At 36.6% G+C, this 23,850-nt stretch overlaps 1 protein-coding gene across 1 annotated transcript in view; it reads left to right on the top strand.

Moving 5' to 3' along the window:
• The first annotated feature begins 7,757 nt into the window (after nucleotides 1–7,757).
• TMPRSS11A (transmembrane serine protease 11A) overlaps nucleotides 7,758–23,850 on the top strand; it is a 44,931-nt gene continuing 28,838 nt past the window's right edge. The window contains exons 1-2 of the mRNA XM_069594230.1: nucleotides 7,758–7,836; nucleotides 9,536–9,654. Coding sequence (XP_069450331.1) covers nucleotides 7,758–7,836; nucleotides 9,536–9,654 — 198 coding nt within the window. The remainder of the gene's footprint in view (nucleotides 7,837–9,535; nucleotides 9,655–23,850) is intronic.

Here is a 23,850-nt window from a genome sequence, read left to right as displayed (position 1 = left end):
CTGATCACTAAATTTGTATAAATTATCAGTTAAATTTTACTGTCTTATTAGTTTTTAGCAAATTCATAGTGCTTGCCAGGTGCTACATATGCACTGCATTATATTAGCTCATTTAATTATCAAAACAATTCTTTAATCAAGCAGTACTATTATCTCCATTTTATAGAGTAAAAAGTAACTAGCCCTACATCACAGGCTATTGAGTAAAAGAGTTGGGATTTGAGCAATCTGGAGTCAATACATGTGGGTTCAATCATGTTGCATTAATGAAAACTAACATGTGACTCTGTTCTACCTCTAATCTGAAATCAAAATTCAATGCCATTTATTTAGACTTTGTGCTAAACTACCACAATAAAACTCCCTGTTTTGCTTACATATGAAGGTGAGAGAATTAAATGCCAGTCATTTCTCAGATTAAGGCTAGAGAAATCCCCCTTACTGATTCAGGACAGGGAAATCTAGAAGGGACTCATTATGGCTGAGTAGATGCTAGAAGAAAGACAGAGCTGCCAGGATTCAAAGCAAATCCAGCCCAGCAGGAAGATATGATAAGTAGTGAGTAACTGTCTATGCCAGGGAGAGGCAGGGGTGGGAGGATGAGTACATATCCCTCCAAGAGGATGAGTACATATCCCTCCAAGAGGATGAGTACGTCCATAGCGATTCCAGGAAAGGTGTTCTTAATCCCCTTTAGTTCACATTTTCTTCTTCCAGACTCAAATGCTCAGTTATGTTCCTTTTTGCTCAGTGCAATCATTGTTTTTTTGGACCAGGGTGAAGGAATTTCCCTAAATAGGTGAAGAAGTAGGGTCTTGTCTCTTCTGGTGTTCTCATTTTCTTTCTCTGAGTCACCTGAATTCAGTTCAGCTTGAATCTTCATTATTTTCTATAGACAATCTTCTTTGGTCTGGAATCACAATGATGTTTTATTCAATTTTGCCCCTCCTTCTTTGTCACAGCCCTCACTTCATTCATAGCTGAAAATTAAATACAGATGGAATATTAGAAGTTTTCTTTGTTTCTTTCTTTTTTTTTTTTTTCTTAACCTTCTGTCAATGAAGCATTCCATGGAGTAGCACATTGGTGTAAATACATCTGTTTTTGTTTAGGTCATGTCTGACTCTTTTGCAACCTCATGGACTGTAGCCTGCCAGGCTCCTCTGTCCATGGGATTTGCCAGGCAAGAATACTGGAGTGGGTAGCCATTCCTTTCTCCAGAGTATCTTCCCGACTCAGGGATCAAATCTGGGTCTCAAGCTTTACAGACAGATTCTTCACCATCTGCACCCAGATAAGTCCAAATGTGATTATTAATTCTCCTCATACATACTTGCTTTTACATTCCTCTTTCATTCCTCTTCCTCACCTCAAGATGACCTCTGCTACTGTCTAGAGAAAGAAAAGGCAATATTATACTATAGTATAGTTTGAGAGTTCTATGCCATACTATACTTTGAGAGTTCACAAGCATTTAAAGTCAGTAGAAATGAAGATGTGAAAGCAAAAACAAATTCAAGGCTTGACCACAAAGGAGATGGGTCATCCCCTCTGACCAGTAAAACACCCTCTGCCTTCACTTTATAAAAACTTCATAACACTTCATAGAAAGTGTTTATTTTATCCTCCAAATGCTCTTGTCAAGCTCCTCTGCAAAAGTTGGGCTAGAACTAGGTACTATCTCTGCAACTGGCTGCATGAGTTGAACAAACTGTTCACCTGTAAAATGAAGATAAATAATTCTACTGACAAGAGCGTTTGGAGAATAAAATCAACACTTTCTACAGGGTCGCAAAGAGTCGGACACGATTGAGTGACTGAACTGAACTGATGAAGACAGCACTTGCCATATAGTAGCACTTGATCTTATCACCTTTAGTACTAAATGTCATTCTAAAATAGTCACAGAGTACCCAGACAGATACTCACATATCAGGACCTATTAAGTCACCATGAAAGGTTGCTTTTCTGTAGCAAATGACTGAGTTCAGCTGCTCAAAGGGAATGATGATTTTTATTGATGGAAGGAGAGTTTGGCACTTTGGTTTATAAGAATGTTCCTCCGGGGATGGGTGCCAGTTTAGGAAAAGAGGAGCAAAGTTTTCTATACTAATTGGCTCCCAGGAATTCAATGCATTTAGCACCTTTGACAATTACGTTACGAGTTAAGTAGACTATAGTTTGGCCTGGGAAGCTAACCAATAATCAAAAGGTTAGCAATAATAAACCTTTTCAAGTCATTTAGTATATCTTAAACCTCAGAAAATTGTCTCTATGAGGATTTATGGGAATATAACCTGCCTGGAAATTGGCACTTGTATAATTATCACATGTATCTAGATTTGTATAATGATAACATGCAATTACAAGAAAGCAGAAAACTAATGCTAAAAAGTAAAGATTTAGAGCTTGTAGATAAAATGATAAAGGGCACGTAGTTGACTATGGAGTAAACCAAAGTGACTGCCTTCAGGGGAGGTCTTTTTAGGAAGGGAGGAGGATCTTAATGGAGGAGGGGATCCATGATGACTTTTGCTAACTCATCTTTGAACTCACATATTTTAAAGTCATCAGCTTAGTTTGGTTACTGAGAAAATGAACATCCCAACTCTGATCATTAACAATTCATGCTGCTCTGTGTATTCTTCAAGGTATATATCCTTCAGTCTTCAAATTTGCAGAAAGCAAAGTCACAAAATTATTCATATTATCACCATGTTTTTATTGATAACATCTTTGGAAAAATCATACCATAAATAAACTCCTTTAAACAATGAATAATCAAACTTAATGAAGGTAATGGGTAAACTGGATTTCACACAGATTATAGGTTACGTTAGACTAAATAAATGTCTTCTGTACTTGTGCTTTCTTTAAAAGAATGCAATGTGCTAATTAGGTCATGACTAGGGATTACTTTCAGCTCTTTTCCTACTTTATAAGAGTTCACTTTGTATTCTCCCAAGTTGTTACTGAATAAAATAGTCTTATAATTGTATCATTAAAATAGAATTCCCTTTTTTTATCCTGAATATATTTTATTTTATTTTTAATTTTTATTTTTATTTTATTTTACTTTACAATACTGTATTGGTTTTGCCATACACTGACATGAATAGAATTCCCTTTTAATAGTCTTCTCCCAACTCCACAAAAATTACAGAATATTTTATATCTCACATGCTTTCCTCTGAAGGCTGCAGATTTCTGCCCCTTTTTATGAAAGTTGTATTTTCCATTGTGAAAAAAGATTATAAGATCCTCCAAGATTCCCATATATCTGTGTATGCATTCCTTCACATTTAAACACTAACCTAGGTACTGTTGTGAGAGGATTTTGCAGGTATAATGTAATGAAGATCTTAAATCACTTTTTTTTTTTTTTGGTAACATTTATCTATTTAACTACATCTGGTCTTAGTTGGTTGTGGCACACAGGATTTTCGTAGCATCACTCAGGATTTTTCCTTGCAGTGCATGGACTCTCTAATTGTGGCATGTGTGCTACAGAGCATACCAGTTCAGTAATTGAGACACACAGTCCTAGTTGCTCCATGCTATGTGGGATCTTAGTCTCCCAGCCAGGGATTGAACCCACATTCCCTGCATTGCAAGGTGAATTCTTAACCCCTGGACCACTAGGGAATTCCCAATCAGTTGACTTTTAAATGGAGAGATGACAATTAGTAAGCCTAAGCTAATCAGATGACATCTTTGAAAAGAACAAGACTCTACCTAGAGAAAGAGACTCAGAATGTGAGAGATTTGATGGAAGATTCCCCATAGCTGGCTTTGAAGATGGAGTGGGCCACATGGCAAAGAACGTGGGTAACCTCTAGAAGCCAAGAGAGGCCTCTGACTATATAATCAGCAAGAGAATAGGAATCCTGGTTCAGTGTCAAGGAACTGAGCTCTCCCTAAAACCTAAGTGAGCTTGGAGGAGGGTCACAAGATGAGACGACAGTCCCAAACAACAGCTTGATTTCACCTTCATGAGATCCTAAGCAGAGAACTCAGCCATGCCATGTACTGAACTGTGAGTGAATAAATGACTGCTGTTTTAAGTTGCTAATTTTGCAGTAATTGTTACAGTCACAGAAAATTAATACACCAGTGTTTGTTTAATGGGTGCAGGTAAAAAAACATGCTTAAGCATCTCTACTTACAAACAGGCTAGATTCCAAAAGGCTTTATGAAGTATATTTCTTTTCAAATCTGAAGTGATATGATGCAAATCACTAGCAGAACCTCTTCATAATGGGTGGTTGATGATGTATATTTGCTCTCATGCATTTCTTGTTCATATTTATCAAAGTCAATGTTGAGTTGAAGTTTATTCATATAGGATTAAGCAGCTATGGCTTTAACCTATGAATCCTGAAACTTTCGCAATTTGGCATTGTGCACACATACCCCAAAGGTTTTCTGAAAAAGGAGACATGCTCTAAATGACAATGTATCATCCCTATCTGTTGGCCACCATTTGCTCCGCAATGTTCACAGCTTCTTGTATGGGATTTGTGGACGTGACTGCCGGGGCACTTGAAGAAGCATGTCAGTGAGTGTTGAAACATTCTCCTGCCTACTGTCTCATAGTCTGTAATAGTGTGAGTCTGCATAACTCTTGATGGTGGGGATGTGATCTTGCTGTGTCTACTTTCTCCATTTGTACTACTCAGGCGAACTATGTCATGATAGGAAGACAAACTTGAAAGTCTGTGAATCTCCTTGAGATCTAGCCTTTCTCCTTTGGCCTATTTTTAGTTTTGAAGTGAAGATACACTGATAAAATTCTCTAAGAAAATAAATGATCATATATGATCATAAATGAAGAATGAACTGACTCTTTGTGACCTCATGGACTGTAGTCCACCAGGCTCCTCTGTCCATGGAATTCTCCAGGCAAGAATCCTGGAGTGAGTAGCCATTCCCTTCTCCAGGGGATCTTCCCCACCTAGGGATCAAACCTGGGTCTCCTGCATTGCAGGCAGATTCTTTACCATCTGATCCACCAGGGAAGTCTGATATGATTATATATATATATATATATATATATATATATATATATATATATATAATCTAGTTAAGTATTAAAATGCAATCAGCATTAGGGAGGGGGGCTGTTACTCTGGCATTGAGAAAAAAATAGTGTCCCTGAAGTTAGAAGACATGAGTTTGAGATGATTGCTAGTTCTTCTATATTGAAGAAGTCACTTAATCATCTGTAGGCCTCAGCTTCCTTAACTGGAAAATGTTAAATGTTAAATGCATTGTCCTAAATAGTCTATAAGTTATCCTTCATTTCTGAATTTAGATTTTAAGTCAACTAGGAGGCTAAGTAATGTAATAGCTCATGAAACTTCTATTTGTTGTTTTTATGTTATGGCACCTTAGCTCTTGTGGAAAGAGCTTTCCACAGAGAGTTGTCTAGGTTATTTTTAATCAGTCAAATGTGCATTGCCAGTATTTTCCATAACCAACAGAATTTAGGTCTCTCAAATTCTACTAGATTTATTGGCTAAATGTAATTTTTATGCCCAAACTATCACCTTAACTATTTAGATCCAAATACTTTGTTAAAAGCTGGCATAAATGAAAATATCTTATATTTTAAAAGACTTCCTGTAAATCAATTAATATTTCTTAAAAAGTCTATTAGAGTGGCCTTCCTTGGTGGTTCAGTGGTAAAGAATCTGCTTGCAATGCTGGGGACTCGAGTTTGATCCCTAATTCAGGAAGACCCCTTGGAGAAGGAAATGGCAACCCACTCCAGTATTCTTGCCTGGAAAATCCCAAGGACAGAGGAGCCTGGCTGGACACAGTCCATGGGGTTGCAAAGAGTTGGATATGCCTTAGTAATTAAACAACATCGACTACTTAGAGTAAATCAATGCACTAAATTTTGTAAAACATGAAAAAAAGCTTCTGCCCCCAAAGAATTTAGGTAATCAATACATACACACAAAAAGATAAATTCTAATGAAAGGGATAAATTGACTACAATGGCAAATTGCAGAGAAGAAACACTAGAAAATGAGTTACATGTCCTTTCAAGATTCTTGACTCTAACAAATACCAAATCCTCTCTCTCAGCCTCACTTAATTCATATGTAAGGTTGATGTAATACCTGCCTGATTCTCATGGATTTATAAAATTTTCACTTTGTACTAGATACCTTATTAGATCTTAATAATAAAAAAATGAATAAGAGTAGTTTAACTCATTGAGGAAAGCTGCAGAGCAGTTAACACACAGAATGTGTGTCTGACTCTGCAACCTCACAGACTGTAGCAGACTAGATTCCTCTGTCCATGGAATTCTCTAGGCAAGAACACTGGAGTGGACAGCGGTTCCCTTCTCCAGGGGATCTTCCCCACTCGGGGATCAAACCTAGGTTTCCTGCATTGCAGGCAGATTCTTTACCATCTGAGCCACCAGGGAAGCCCAACACATTGAGGAGTTCACAGGTAAGTATAGGTTAATATACATGAAAATAAAGTTAATACAATATGATTAGCACTATTCTTGAGCATATCTAGAGGAGGAAGAGCAAAGGTTTACTTTTTTCCTCCTAAACTGTGGTAATTTCCTCTAATCCAGAGGTGATGTGATATAAAATATACAGTATCACTTTAGAAATATTTTGCCAAATGAATTTAATCAAGTATTTTAGATCTAAATTTAAATTCACAAGAAATGACTAATTAAATGGGATCACACGAAAACATTCAGACAAGTCCAGAAGCTGGTCATTCTAAAGAAAAATTGGCTTGATCTCTTCAACAAGTCAATGTCATTAAAAATTAAAAAGTGATCAGTACTCAAATATTAAAAAAGACTTAAAAGACATAACAACCATGCTACTATGAGGTCCTTGATTTGTACAAACCATCTCTAAATATAATAGGGACAAAAAAGGAAACTTGAAGATGGATTTGGTATTATGAAAAGTCATGATTTCCTATTTTACATTAAAATACAGAAGAAAAAAATAAGTAAAGCCATTATAACAACTGATAAAATGATGTGATGAATATAGGAATGTTCTAGTATAATATTTTTTCTAAATTTCTGTGTCTGAAAATTTGTATAGTTAAACATGAAAGATAAAAAGTAAATAAGACAATAGATTTGAAATCACTTTGTAAACTTTAAAACTATAGATAGATAAAGAGATTTTTTAAAAGACTATTGGAGAAAGAAGGAACAGTTCTTTCTCAAGCATAGGTACTACTTGTACCACATGCTAACACTGGCTACCACAGCAGTCCATCCAATGCCTCTAGAAATAGAAGCTAGGAGCACTAGCATGGATTCGCAGATCCTGATCTTAATACCTCCCTTAATGCCAATGTGACCTTGATTAAGTGCTCAGTCAGTCATGTCCAACTCTTTATGGCCCTATGGACTGTAGCCCAACAGGCTCCCCTGTCCTTGGAATTTTCCAGGCAAGAATACTGGAGTGGGTTGCCATTTCCTGCTCCAGGATATCTTTCTGACCCAGGGATCAAACCCACCTCTCTTACATCTCCTGCATGAGCAGACAGATTCTTTACCACTAGCACAACCTGGGCAACCCCAACCTTGACGTAAATTCAAGACAACTGTCTTCTTGCTGAGGTAGGCGAAAGCAATATATGCTTATCCAAGGACAACCAGAAAGCCTGTAACCATTGCAACGTGAGAGTAACTGGTGAGTTTTCCTTTTTGCAGAGCGGCAGTATTTGACAGCCGAAGCAGAGGTCTGAAACCATGGATGATTGCCCTTCTCATTGTACTGTTACTGACAGTGGTGGCTGTGGCTATCGGTCTTCTGGTTCACTTCTTAGTCTCTGGTAGGTAAAATTAGGGATTTCGCTCAGTTTGATTCATTTTTTCTGTAAAGCTTCATTTGTACATATGTAAATTTAATTCCATCCAAAAATAATGTACTTTCACTAGTAAATATCCACATTTTGAATTGTTTAATTTATTCAATCATTTCATCACCTACTGTCTAGTATGTCCAAGTATTTTTCAGGGCACCAAGAAACAGCATTAAGCAAAGCAGATAAATTTCTCACCTCCTTGGAGCTCACAATCTGGTATTCTTTACAGAGTCTACACAAAAGATCAAAATATTAATTGTCTAAAATTTACCAGTAATCATAATAAACTCTAATCATTCATGTATATGCAAATGAAAATTTTTGATAAATTAGTCATTAAAATTGGCTTTTTTACTCAGCATTTTCTATTAGCATTTCTAGAGGAAAATAATACATGTCCAATGAGATAACGAATTTTGAAGTGATTAATAAATTACAAGTATGATGCAATATGATTACTTGCTTTTACAGAAAAATAGCTATTCTTTCAAAAACAATATTCAGGTATTATTTTTCTATTATATGATATATTTATAATTCCACAAAGATTCACTTCAGAATTCTCTTTATATTTCATTACTCTGCAGAATGCAAAAATTTTGGATAAATGCCCACAACGTCAATCTCACATAGATGTATGTTGTAAAAACAACTAGTTTTTACTAGAATGGACTTATCTGTTGTCATCTTCCCCAGACTTGGTGGAACAGTGAAGATTCTTTTAGGAACTTTACAGGGCTTCTAAAAACATAGTTCTAGGCCCCATATAATATCTGTAGTTTACACCAATGGCAAAAGATTCTCAGGTCAGTTCATTTAACACATAGAAGCCCCTTTACTATGAGTATAATGTAAATTATAATATGGACCATATAGATTAGTTATTGGAGGGGCCAAAAAAGGCACTACTGAGTCCAGAGATGTCCCTCAGAGACAGACCATCCTGAGGTTCCCATTCTTAACTAGATCCATGGCTCCCTAAGGAAAGCGGTAGCTCTGTGGTTGCTCCATTCTCTATCTTTAACTCTGCAGATTTCTTGCCCACTGTACCATACTCCTAAGATTACTACATTCCTTAGGAGTCTTCACTGCTCTGTTTTCTTACCTTTCCTGAGCAAACAAGCAGAGATCTGATTGATCCAGTCCTATTAAACACTGTTCTCACCTCCAGCCTCAGACAATCTTTTCCCTGCCTTTCTTTTCACATCTTTCTTAGTGTCCCTGGTTCTTCTGTTACAAATCAAAATTCACAAAAATACTTATTTACCTCTACTTTCAGTAGGGTATAAGGTGCTATACATTTCACCTCAGCAAGAAGCAATATAGGAATTAAATATGCCACCTCTAGAGCTACACTTGTCTGGGTTTAAACTTGGATAGCCAATCACTAGTTGTATAGCTCAGAGCAAGATATTCAATGTTTCACGCCTCACTTTCTTCATCTGTAAAATGAAGGTGATACCAGTCTTAGATTTGGTGTTTGAACAGCAACAACTATTACTAACATAGAGCATTAATCATTATTTTTATTGTATTTATTATTAAACTAAAGTAAAATCTCAGATATATATTCAAGACTTCATATTGGCCCCATCATAGTTGAGCCTTGGATCCCAAAATCTATCCTCAAAACCTCTTAATTTAATGACTTTTCTTTTCATCACAGACCAGAAAATGGAATATTATCATGCCACTTTTAAAATTTCAGACCTACGAGGCAACCGTAATTCTGGACAAAACAGCCCATATCAGTTTATGGAATTACGGGAGATTAGTGAAAATCTGGTAAGTCAGATAAAATTCTATCATTAAATAATGCAAGTGGAAGGAATTTTTGTTAGCTGTTTCCCCTACTATTTCTTAAAACATGATTTTAAGACCACTTGCACCATAATCATCTTGCAGATTCCAAGGCCCCACTCCAGACCCTCTGAGTCAGTGTCTGATGGGATGCATGGATGGGGAGAGGGGGCTAAGGGAATCTACAATCTGGCAAATGGATGATTCTGATAAGTCACTCTTTATAGAACTCAACCACCTCACTTAAAAGTGAGAGAACAGAAGCCAAGGTATCCGAGTCCATCATTCCTCCATTCTACCACAATATTACTCAAATGAAAAGCTTAATCATACCAGAAGTGGTTATAAGTAAAACCACATGCTTTTTTTTAGACCATATTTTAAGATTTAAACTATTTTTTAAGAATGAAAAAAGGAAAGAGGATTATAAATGTTCATTTTATCTCATAAACATGCTAATTAAGATAGAAATCATAGATACATTGTGAAATACTGAAATGTAATGCCAACAACTATGTTAAAATTGAAATACAGGACAGCCTTTACATCCCCCCAAAAGTAACCACATTTGTATCATAGCTCTGCTCATGATGTGTGTGACCCACACTCAAAAACTAAGGTCAAGTTAACTTCCTTGACAAGGAGCCACAGAGCATAGAGTTATTTTAAAAGAGTGGAAATGTCAGGTATGTTGGTTGGTTTTAGTCAAAGAATCTTTTTTTATTCAAGACATTTCTTTTCTTTCTCAAACCAATTTCATTTTTTCATATCACTATTTGATCTTTGTTCATGTGGATACCCAGTTGCAACATATTTACAGTAATATTATTGATGGAGTTTGTAAGTTATATATTCAATTCTCATTATTCACATATGTTCTATCTTGCAGTCTCATTTCCCCAAATCAATAATTACATTTATAGATTGATATACACCATCCATTCTTCTATATTCAGAGTACCTTAAAAATTAGCTTTAGCAATCCTTTCTTGAGGAATGCCAGAAAAAACTTTGTTATATTAACCCAGTACCCCTTTCCTTCTTCTGACCCTGAGTGACTCCACAAAACCTCCTCAATGTGAAAGTACTAATAATTAATTAATCTTAGTTTAAAAGACACATAATTTCTTTGAACATTGAGAAATATTTATAATTTATCAGGAAAATTTTAAATTTGTTTTATGTTTTACAGCCAACGTTGTTGGCGTTGCTTTAGGCTGACATTGTTTCTACTGAAGTAAATGGAGAGGAATGCAGATCTTTTCAAAGAAAGTGAAAGAAATGCACTTATAAAGGTTCATCTATAAGTGTTAGAAAGTGGACTTTGAAGCTTCAGTAAAGCATACATTTGTAGATGTGAAAGAACTTCAGATACAAAAGTTGTTAGGTGATAACACATTACCATCATGAGAGCATGCAAGTCCCTTCTCTAGTTGTTTATTTATTTATTTATTTATTTTTGAGTTTGCGTGTGTATTCAGTCAAGTCTGACTCTGCATCCCCATGGACTGTGGCCCTCCAGGTTCCTCTGTCCATGGGATTTTCCAGGCAAGAATATGGGAGTGGTTGCCATGTCCTCTCCCAAGTGGTCTTCCCAACCTCAAGGTTGAACTCATGTCTCCTGCATCTCCTGTATTGTCAGGAAGCCCTCCTTCTCTAGTTGCTACTATTTATTTCTTCTCCTTTATTCTCATTCACCTCCCCTTGCAGGCAACCATAATACATTTCACATATATTCTTTAGTTTGTAATAATTCTTACAAAAGTACAGTTTTGTTAGGTGTATAGCTCATGTTTTTACTTTATTCTTTGTGTTATAAATTCCTTGTTTTAGTCAGTTTGGACTGCTATAAAAAAGCACCATAGTTTGAGTGGCTTACAAACAACAGAAATTTATTTCTCACAGTAATGGAGGCTGTGAGAAGACTGAAGACCAGCCATTAACATGCTCAGGTACTGGAAAGGACTATCTTGCAGAATGCAGACTTCAGCCTTCTTGGTGTATCCTTACATGGTAGAGAGCAGGGAGGCTAGAGGTCTCTGGGATACCTTTTACAAGGCACTAATCAGACTCATGACCTAATCACCTCCTAAAGGCCCCACCTCCTATGAAAGTGTTAGTTGCTCAGTCATGTCCAACTCTATGTGACCCCATGGACTGTAGCCCACCAGACTCCTCTGTTCATGGAATTCTCCAGACAAGAATACTGGAGTGGGTTGCCATTCCCTTCTCCAGGGGATCTTCCTGACCCAGGGATCGAATCCTGGTTTTCTGCATTGCAGGCTGACTCTTTACTATCTGAGTCACCAGAGAGAAAGCCACCTCCTGTACATTGTCTTTATTATGTTAAGTTCCCTCTATGCCCACCATCTGGAAAGGATTTTTTCTTTTTTTCCAAAAAAATGCGTACTATCTGGAGTGGAGTTTTTTTGTTTTTTTTTTTAACATGTTATCTAGGTTGGTCATAGCTTTTCTTCCAAGGAACAAACATCTTTTAGTTTCATCGCTGCATGAAATCATGGTGAATGATCCTTTTAATATATTCTTAGATTCAGTTTGCTAGCATTTTGTTGAGGATTTCTGTATCTATATTCATCAGTGATAATAGTCTGTAATTTTCTTTTTAAAAAATATATCTTTGGATTTCTGTGTGTTGATTTTATATCCTGCAAATTTACTATATTCATTGATTAGCTCTAGTAATTTTCTGATGGAGTCTTTAGGGTTTTCTATGTAGAGGATCATGTCATCTGCAAACAGTGAGAGTTTTACTTCTTCTTTTCCAGTTTGGATTCCTTTTATTTCTTTTTCTGCTCTGATTGCTGTGGCCAAAACTTCCAGAACTATGTTGAATAGTAGCGGTGAAAGTGGGCACCCTTGTCTTGTTCCTGACTTTAAGGGAAATGCTTTCAATTTTTCACCATTGTGGATAATGTTTGCTGTGGGTTTGTCATAGATAGCTTTTATTATGTTGAGGTATGTTCCTTCTATTCCTGCTTTCTGGAGAGTTTTTATCATAAATGGATGTTGAATTTTGTCAAAGGCTTTCTCTGCGTCTATTGAGATAATCATATGGCTTTTATTTTTCAATTTGTTAATGTGGTGAATTACATTGATTGATTTGCGGATATTGAAGAATCCCTGCATCCCTGGGATAAAGCCCACTTGGTCATGGTGTATGATCTTTTTAATGTGTTGTTGGATTCTGATTGCTAGAATTTTGTTAAGGATTTTTGCATCTATGTTCATCAGTGATATTGGCCTGTAGTTTTCTTTTTTTGTGGCATCTTTGTCAGGTTTTGGTATTAGGGTGATAGTGGCCTCATAGAATGAGTTTGGAAGTTTACCTTCCTCTGCAATTTTCTGGAAGAGTTTGAGGAGGATAGGTGTTAGCTCTTCTCAAAATTTTTGGTAGAATTCAGCTGTGAAGCCGTCTGGACCTGGGCTTTTGTTTGCTGGAAGATTTCTGATTACAGTTTCAATTTCCGTGCTTGTGATGGGTCTGTTAATATTTTCGATTTCTTCCTGGTTCAGTTTTGGAAAGTTGTACTTTTCTAAGAATTTGTCCATTTCTTCCACGTTGTCCATTTCATTGGCATATAACTGCTGATAGTAGTCTCTTATGATCCTTTGCATTTCTGTGTTGTCTGTTGTGATCTCTCCATTTTCATTTCTAATTTTATTGATTTGATTTTTCTCCCTTTGTTTCTTGATGAGTCTGGCTAATGGTATGTCAATTTTATTTATCCTTTCAAAGAACCAGCTTTTGGCTTTGTTGATTTTTGCTATGGTCTCTTTTGTTTCTTTTACATTTATTTCTGCCCTAATTTTTAAGATTTCTTTCCTTCTACTAACCCTGGGGTTCTCCATTTCTTCCTTTTCTAGTTGCTTTAGGTGTAGAGTTAGGTTATTTATTTGACTTTTTTCTTGTTTCTTGAGGCATGCCTGTATTGCTATGAACTTTCCCCTTAGCACTGCTTTTATAGTGTCCCACAGGTTTTGGGTTGTTGTGTTTTCATTTTCATTGGTTTCTATGCATATTTTGATTTCTTTTTTTATTTCTTCTGTAATTTGTTGGTTTTCAGAAGCATGTTGTTCAGCTTCCGTATGGTGGAATTTTTTATAGTTTTTCTCCTGTAATTGAGATCTAATCTTACTGCATTATGGCCAGAAAAGATGCTTGGAATGATTTCAATTTTTTTGAATTTACCAAGGCTAGATTTATGGCCCAGGATGTGATCTATCCTGGAGAAGGTTCCATGACCACTTGAGAAAAAGGTGAAATTCACCTTTCAGCTCATGCAGCTCAATTTCAGAAAAATAAATGACCCAATCAAAAAATGGGCCAAAGAATGAACCAGACATTTCTCCAAAGAAGACATACAGATGGCTAACAAACACATGAAAAGATGCTCAACATCACTCATTATCAGAGAAATGCAAATCAAAACCACTATGAGGTACCATTTCACAAAAGTCAGGATGGCTGCAGTCCAAAAGTCTACAAGCAATAAATGCTGGAGAGGGTGTAGAGAAAAGGGAACCCTCTTACACTGTTGGTAGGAATGCAAACTAGTACAGCCACTATGGAGAACAGTGTGGAGATTCCTTAAAAAACTGGAAATAGAACTGCCTTATGACCCAGCAATCCCACTACTGGGCATACACACCAAGGAAACCAGAAGTGAAAGAGACATGTGTACCCCAATGTTCATCACAGCACTGTTTATAATAGCCAGGACATGGAAGCAACCTAGATGTCCATCAGCAGATGAATGGATAAGAAAGCTGTGGTACATATACACAATGGAGTATTACTCAGCCATTAAAAAGAATACATTTGAATCCGTTCTAATGATGTAGATGAAACTGGAGCCGATTATACAGAGTGAAGTAAGCCAGAAAGAAAAACACCAATACAGTATACTAGCACATATATATGGAATTTAGAAAGATGCTAATGATAACCCTGTATGCGAGACAGCAAAAGAGACACAGATCTATAGAACAGTCTTTTGGACTCTGTGGGAGAGGGAGAGGGTGGGATGATTTGGAAGAATGGCATTGAAACATATATATCATATAAGAAATGAATCACCAGTCTAGGTTTGATGCAGGATACAGGATGCTTGGGGCTGGTGCACTAGGATGACCCAGAGAGTGGTATGGGGAGGGAGGTGAGAGAGGGGTTCAGGACTGGGAACACGTGTACACCCGTGGCGGATTCATGTTGATGTATGGCAAAACCAATACAGTATTGTAAAGTAAAATAAAGTTAAAATATATATATATATATATATCTTTGGTTCTGGTATCAGGGTGATGCTAATCTCAAAGAATGAGTTTGGGTATTCATTCCTCTGTAAATTTTGGAATAGTTTCAGAATAAGTGTTAAGTCTTCTCTAAACATTTGATAAAATTCACCTGTGAAGTCATCTGGTCCTGGACTTTGTTGGGAGATTTTTAATCATAGTTTCAATTTTAGTACTTGTGATTAGTCTGTTCATATTTTCTTTTTCTTTCTGGTTTAGTCTTATAAAACTGTACCTTTCTCAGTATTTGTCCATTTCTTCTAGGTTGTCCATTTTATTGGCATATAGTTGCTTGTAATAGTTACTTCTGTCTCTTTATTATCCTTTGTATTTCTGTGTCTGGGCTTCCCTGGTGGCTCAGAGATTAAATCATCTGCTGTGTCTGTGTAACTTCTTTTATATTTCTAGTTTTATTGATTTAAATTTCTCCTTTTTTGTCTTGATAAGTCTGACTAAAGGTTTATCAGTTACTTCTGTCTTTTCAAAGGACAAGCTTTTAGTTTCATTGATCTTTTCTGTTCTTTTCTTCTTCTCTATTTATTTCTATTCTGATTTTTATGATTTCTTTCCGTCTACTGACTTTGGGTTGTGCTTATTCTTCTTTCTCCAGTTGCCTTGGTGTCAAGTTAGGTTGTTTGAGATTCTTATTTCCTGAGGTAATATTGTATTGAACTTCCCCAATATGTTTAGTAACATACTGTTTAGCCTTCATGTGTTTGTAATGTTTAGTTTTTTTTTTATGTGCATGCTAAGTCACTTCCGTCATGTCTGACTCTTTGCAACACTATGAACCATAGCCCACCAGGCTCCTCTGTCCATAGGATTCTCCAGGCAAGAATATTGGAGTGGGTTGCCATGATCTGTTTCTAATCTCATACTGTTGTGGTTGGAAATGATGCTTGATGTGATTTGAATCTTCTTAAACTTACCAAGGCTTGCCTTGTGACCCAGCATGTGATTTATCCTGGAGAATGGTCCATGTGCACCTGAGAAGCATGTGCATTCTGTTGTTTTCAGACAGAATGCTCTATAAACATCATTTAAGTCCATTTGTCCTAATGCATCATTTAAGACCGGTGCTTCTTTATTGATTTTCAACCTGGATGATCTGTCCACTGATGTAAGTGGAATGTAAAAGTCCCCCACCATCACTGTGTTACTGTCAATCTTTAGATGTGGCTGTGGGCTCTGGAAAGCTTTAGGAAGCCCGTCTATTGATGGATGGGGCTGTGATCCCACCCTGTTAGTTGTTTGGTCTGAAGTATTTCAGCACTGGAGTCTACAGGCTGTTGGGTGGGACCAGGTCTCCATGCAAAAATGGCAATCCCTGGAGCACACACCAAGGAATATTCTCATCATCAAAGTCCTTGTCTTGCCAGTGGGCCACATCTGATTCTTGGCTCCCCAAGAGACTCTCTAAGACTTTCAGGTAGATCTATGGGCTCCTATGGAGTCACTGCTTTGCCCTGGGTCCCAGTGCATATGAAATTTGTGTGAACTGTCCCAGAGTAGAGTCTCTATTTCCTCAAGTCCTGCAGAGACCCTGCACTCAAGCCCTGCTGGCCTTCAAAGACAAATGCTCTGGGGCCTCCCCTTCTCAACGCCAGAACCCCAGAGCCTAATGTGGGACTCAGAACTTTCACTTTTATCAGAGAACTTCTGAAATGTATTTATTTTCCAATTTGCGAGAAGCCCATCCAGCCAGTATGAGGTTTGATTATATAGTAAATGTGCTCCTTTTCTTTGTCTTTGCATGTAGAATATTTTTTCTGATAGATTCTACTCTTTTTGTGGATGGCTATTCAGCAGATAGTTGTGTTTTTGTGAGAGAAGGTGAACTCACATCATTCTATTCTGCCATCTTTTCTCCAATTTCACTTACTGGCCCCACTTTCTAAGACCTTCATGTTGCAGGTTAGAACTTCAACATATGAATTGAAAAGTGAAAGTGAAGTCGCTCAGTCATGTCTGATTCTTTGCAACCCCATGGACTGTACCTGCCAGGCTCCTCCATCCATGGGATTTACCAGGCACAGGAAAATCTTGCCAACCTAGGGATCAAACCCAGGTCTCCTGCCTTGCAGGCAGAACTCTTTACTGTCTGAGTCACAAGGGGGCTTCTATGAATTGGGCAGGAAGCAAATATTTGACCATTGCATCATTTTTGTTTAATACTTTTTTACCCAGATCTGTTTTTTTTAACTCTATCCATATTGATAAATTTACATTTAAATCATTTCTATTAACTCCTGTATAATGAGTTGTAGTGTATATCTTGGAGAAGGAAATGGTAATCCACTCCAGTATTTTGTCTGGTAAATCCCATGGACAGAGGAGCCTGGCAGGCTACCATCAATGGGATTGCAAAGAAACAGACATGGCTTAGTGACTAAACAACAACATCAATAAACCCTTGTTTTCTTTGGAATCTTAACTCTATAATTACAGTCACTAAAATCCACAATGGAGGAAATGTGGGTTCAATCTTTGAGTCGGGAAGATCCTCTGAAGAAGGAAATGGCAACCTACTCCAGTATTCTTGCCTGGGAAAAAATTCCATGGACATTGAAGCCTGGTGGGCTACAGTCCATGGGGTTGCAAAAAATCAGACATGACTTAGCAACTAAACAACAGGTGTATATCTGCAATACTGATCTCTTGTCCATCATCTCAAGAAAGACTGAACTAAACATCCTCCTACTTATCCCTTTATGGATCCATTCCAGTTCTTCTGGAAGCAGAATTACTGGCTCATTGGGTGTGCATACACTTAATCTGAATAATTGATGCTGAATTGCTCTTCAAAATGGCTGAATTAGTGTGCACTCCCATCTGTAGTGCATGAGGATTCCTATGTCCCCTTATCTTTGTCAACACTTGGTAACATTTGGCTTTCTAATTACAGCCAGTGTAATAGGCATTAAAAGTGTATCTTATTCATAGTTTAATTTGCATTTTTCTATTGCATATTTCAATTGTGCATCACTGCCATATACTTGTCAGCCTTTCAGACTTCCATTTCTAAAAACGTCCAGGTCTTCAAATTTGAGTCAGTTCTAGTAAAGTGGATGAACCTAGAGCTAGTTATACAAGTTACTCAGAAAGAGACAGACAAATATCATGTATTAATACATATATATGTCATCTAGAAAATGGCACTGATAAACCTATTCACAGGGCAAAAATAGAGACTCATATATAAAGAACAGACTCATGGACACTGCAGGGGAAGGTGAAGTTGGGACAAATTGAGAGAGTAGCATTAAAATACATACATTACCATGTGGAAAATAGATAATTAATGGGAAGTTGCTAATGAGCAGGGAGCTAAGCCTGATTCTCTGTTACAACATAGAGGGGTGGGTTGGGGTGGGAGATGGGAGGGAGGTTCAAGAGGGAGAGGACATATGTATACTTATGGCTGATTCATGTTGATGTATGGCAGAAACCAACAAAATATTGTAAAGCAAGTGTCCTCCAATTAAAAATAAATACATTTTAAAAACTGTTTTTATTGTTTGCCTATTTTTCTATTATAGCTGTTTTATTAGATTATTAAAATCTTGCTTTGTAAGATTTTCTTATGTTTTGTACATGTAAACAGTTTTTTGTAATAGACATTGCACTTATCTATTCCATTTTTTATTAATTTGAGCCATATTGTCCTTCAAAAAACAGAAGTCCATAATTTTAAAAGAATCATATTTACCAGTTTTATCTGCCCATAAATTTTTAAAAGAATTTATTTCCTCTTTTTAAGTCATAAAATTATTTTACCGCACTTTCATTCTATTAAACTTATACTTTTACCTTTTACAGAAGGTTTTTAAATGCATCTTAAAGCTACCTTTGAATGTGATGTTAGGTAGGAACCCAGGTAGTGAGCTAGTTTTCCCAATGTAACTAACTAAACAATCTATGAAATATATGATTATTCAGCTCATGACAATTTTTAGCCCCTGAGTCTTACAGTAAAGGAAACACAATCCACCTCTTCAAACTCCTTTCCATCTCTTTGGAGTGATGATAGTAACACACATTAACTGAACAGCACCACATGATATAATTAAGGACTAAATTGTCCATTGAGGACAGTAAGTGCAGAAGAACTTCAAAGAGGATCAACTAGGGTTCACATGGTCAAGAAAGGCTGTGTATTATTTTAGCCCTGTTTAAGTTAGATGGTGTCCCTTTCCCTCCACTCCCCATGAATTTACCTTTAGGAGAATTCTAGGAAGTATTCAGGCCTCATCCAGAGCCACCCCTGTGTATTGTTGCTAACTCCCAATGAATAAACCAGATTCTTCTCTCTGATCTTTGTGAGTGCTAATTAAACAGCCAAGAAAGACAGGTTGTAGATCTTGTTCTTCCTCATATTTGGGGATTTACTGATTTGAATGGAAATGGAGACGCAAAACTAAAATGAGTTCATGCTCAGATTCTACTAAAATCCATTCCAGTTACTAGATAGTAGCAAGGACATATCTCATCTTTCATATTATTCTTCAGATAAGAGTCCAGTAACCAGACACTATGATATTCCCAAATAGGTAGGTCTTTTTCATTATTATTATAAGTTTGAGTAGGATCACTGACTAAGGGGGCACTTCATTTGAAGAAATATATTTCAGAAATGTTTTTAAAGTATAGCATCATTACAAATGTGGAAACCAAAAACTTGTAACATTCTAACAATAACATTAGTTAACATGTGTTGAATGCCAAGCTCTCAATTAGCTTAGCACCTTAACCACTGTATCTGTATTATTTTAGTTAATTCTCAAAAAACAAACTTATGAAGTAAGTACAATTATTATCACAGTTTTATAGATGAGAAAATCAAGGTATCAAAGTTAATTTACCCAAGGTCATTCAGCTAGTAAGCAACGTAGTTAGGATTTGATATTACATTTTCTTAATAAATTTTTGTCATCTGTAAGAATCACCTGCATGATTTTATTTCCTATCTACCATCCCACAAAACACCAGAAATCAAGTAATTATCTGTGTTATATTTTTCTCTTTCAATTACAGTTGACCCTTGAACAACATGGGTTTGAACTGCACAGGCCACTTATATGCAGATTTTTAAAACAAATACATGCTATAGTGCTGCATGATTAGTGGTTGGTTGAATTCACAAATGCAGAACCAGGGATACAAAGGACCAACTGTGAGCTATATGCATATTTTTGCCCTAACTCCCCAGGTTGTTCAACGGTCAACTATGTAACCACCATCTGAACTGACAATAATGGCACTGGTTAGAAACTTTCTTAGGGTTGTCTCCAAAAAAAAAAAAAAAAAAACCACATGACTCCTGTACCCAAAGTAGTTCTGAATTTTATCTTCCTTGTGCCCAGGAACACCAGAACAGGGCCTAAAATGATCCTCAAACTATCTTTGAGATTATGTGTCTAGAGTTGTAGAGACAAAGAACTTGGAAACAGAAAGTGATGTAAGGAGAAGACATAGTTCAGGAACACTCTATAAAGAAATTGAAGCACCAGTGAGAGACTTGGCTCTCTGAAGCAGGATGCTCTCCTCTTGAGAAAAGGCAACCAGGTCAAAGTAAAAAATTTAACAAAGGTATTAGACTATCTAAAGTTTAGAGTTGCATAAGGTAATAGGAGTAAGAGGCCCAATGCCTGGTCTTGTTCTGAGAGGAGTGATTGAACTTGAAAGTCTAGAGAAGAAAATAAGCAGCCAGTATTTAAAAACAAGAACAACAACAACAACAACAAAAGCTTCATGTTCAGAGGTTCAGAAAAATTGGATGAAGAATGTAATGAATTCTTACTTGGGAGCTCAAACTCACATTCATTTTGTAACTGAAGATTAGGAATGACTAATAGAGGAAAATGTGTATCACAACCTCTGCCTTCAGTGTATTTAATTTTAATTCTGAAAGAAAAAAGCTAGTTGCATATTTCATGTCTGATCTCCAATAAAACATTGCAAAGGAGGCATTGTTATTCACACTTTATAGATAAGAGAATTAAGCTCCTGAAGCTAAAGTGCACAGTTTGTAAATCATGTAGGTGAGATTTGGAGCATATAGGTTAACTCTAACATGTGCTCTGTCCACTAAATTTTTCTACTTGTCAGGAAGGGACTCAACTATAACAGAAAGTTCAGATCTACATCAGTTCTTCTCCCATTTAATTTTTAAATCCATATATATTATAAATCTACATGTTGTATTAGATCACTTTTACTCAGCCAACACATTGGGAATACATTGCTAATTATATAAAGATGTCTTCATCTTTAGTTTCTTCATTTTCTTGTATCAATTTTTTCAGCTTTATTAATACATAATTTACATATAACATGTGAAATTTGATGATATGATACACTTATGTTGCAAAATGATTACCACTGTAACATCTCCATCATATCACATAGTTATTTCCTTTTTTGGGTGAGAACATTTAAGATCTACTCTCTTAGCAGCTTTAGGATATATAACACAATGTTGTTAAGTATAATCACTACAATATACAAGAGATCCAAGAGCATATTCATTTTATAACCAGAAGCTTGTACTCTAATCAATATTTCTGCATTTTCCCCATCCTCTAGCCTTGGTAACTATCGTTCTGCTACCTGTCTCTATGAGTTCAACTTTTTAGATTTCACATGTAAGTAACTTAGTAAAGTATTTGTCTTTGTTTGACTTATTTCACATAGCATAATGCCCTTAAAATCCGTCCATGTTGTCATAAATGGTAGAATTTCATTCTTTCTCATGGCTATAGAATGTATAGCTAACCTTTGAAAAATGCAGGTTTGATTTGCAAGGGCCCACTTATATGCAGATTTTTTTTCATTAGTAAATTCAGTAGGATTACATGATTCAACAATAGTTGGTGGAATCCATAGATGCAGAGCCATGAGTAGAAAGAAAATATTTATATGGGAACTGTGGATATGTAGGGCAAACTATTTGTTTTATGGGGACTTCCAATCACACAGAGGTTCAGCACCCCTAGCCCCAACATTTTTCAAGGGTCAGCTATGTCTTTAACCATTTGTTTTTTCATGAACAGTTAGGCTGTTTCCATATCTTAGCTACTATAAATAATGCTGTGAGGAACATGGGAGTGCAAATATCTCTTTGAGATCCTGTTTTAATTTCCTTTGAATGTATACCCAGAAGTCAATCCAACCAGTCCATCCTAAAGGAGATCAGTCCTGGGTGTTCATTGGAAGGACTGATGTTAAAGCTGAAACTCCAATACTTTGGCCACCTGATGTGAAGAGCGGACTCATTTGAAAAGACCCTGATGCTCTGAAAGATTGAAGGCAGGAGAAGGGGATGACAGAGGATGAGATGGTTGGATAGCATCACCAACTCAATGGACATGAGTTTGGGTAAACTCCAGGAGTTGGTGATGGACAGGGAGGCCTGGCATGCTGTGGTCCATGGGGTTGCAGAGTCAGATATGACTGAGCTACTGAACTGAACTGAATTGAGGATTGCTGGCTCATATGGTAGTTTATTTTTAATTTTTTAAGGAATGTCCATGCTTTTTTCCAAAGTGGCTATATCAATTTACATTCCCAAAAAGAGTGTGCAAGAGTTCCTTTCACCAAAGTCTTGCAGTTTTAGTGTTAAGATCTTTGACCTCTTTGGTTAAATTTATCCCAAGGTATTTTATTATTTTTGATGCTATTATGAATGAGACTGTTTTATTTATTCTTTAGATATTCTGTTGTTAGTGTATAGAAACAAAACTGATTTCTATATGTGAATTCTATATGTTTGATTTCTCCATTGATATGTACGCAATTTTGTGGAATTCACTGGCCAGTTCCAACAGCTTTTCAGTGGCATCTTTAAGATTTTCTATGTAAAATTATATTATCTGCAAATAAGGCAATTCTACTTCTTCTTTTCTGGTTTTGATGCTTTTGTTATTTTTCTTGCCTGTTTCCTCTGGCTAGAGCTCCTAGTACCACAGTGAATAGGAGTAGTGAGAATGGGCACCATTCTTGTGTAGCTCCTGATCATAGAGGGAAAGTTTTCAATCTTTTATGGTTGAGTTTGGTGTAAGCGGTGCCTTTGTCATATATGGCCTTTCTTGTGTTATGTTCCTTCTACATGTGATTTGTTTACTGTTTTTATTTTAAAAGAACCTTGTATTTTTTCAAATGCTTTTTCTGCATCTACTGAGGTGATTATATGATTTTAATCTTTCATCCTATTGATGTGTTGTGTCACATTTATTGTTTTGTATATGATGAACCAACCTTGCATCCCAAAGATAGTTGTTGTTAAGTCACTAAGTCATGTCCAACTCTTTGTGACCCCATGGACTACAGTATGCCAGGCTTTCCTATCTCTCACCATTTCTTAGAATTCATCCAAGTTCATGTCCATTGAATCAATGATGCTATGCAACCATCTCATCTTCTGCCACCCTCTTCTCCTTTTGCTTCCAATCTTTCCTAGCATCAGGGTCTTTTCCAATGAATTGGTTGTTCACATCAGGTGGCCAAAATACTGGAGCTTCAGCTTCACCAGCAGTCCTTCCAATGAGTATTCAGGGTTGCTTTCCCTTAGGATTGACTGTTTAATTAATTTTTCTCAGAGATAAGTCTCACTTAATTATGGTATATTATCCCCCCAATATGCTGTTGAGTTTTGTTTAATACATTGTTGAGAATTTTTGCACCAGGAATATTTGTAGTTTTCTTTTCTCGTAGTATCCTTGCTGGCTTTGATACCAAGGTAAGGCTGGCCACTCAATTTGGGTTTGGGAGTGTTCCTTCTTCTCTGGTTTTTTGGAAGAGTTTGAAAAGGAATGTCATCAACTCTTATTTAAATGATTGGTAAAATTCACCAGTGAAACCATCAGGTCC

The sequence above is a fragment of the Ovis canadensis genome, chromosome 6 (genome assembly GCF_042477335.2).
Source record: "Ovis canadensis isolate MfBH-ARS-UI-01 breed Bighorn chromosome 6, ARS-UI_OviCan_v2, whole genome shotgun sequence".
In the NCBI taxonomy this organism is placed as follows: domain Eukaryota; kingdom Metazoa; phylum Chordata; class Mammalia; order Artiodactyla; family Bovidae; genus Ovis; species Ovis canadensis.
The sequence above is the reverse complement of the archived record's forward strand: the minus strand, read 5'-3'. Positions and strand labels throughout refer to the sequence as shown.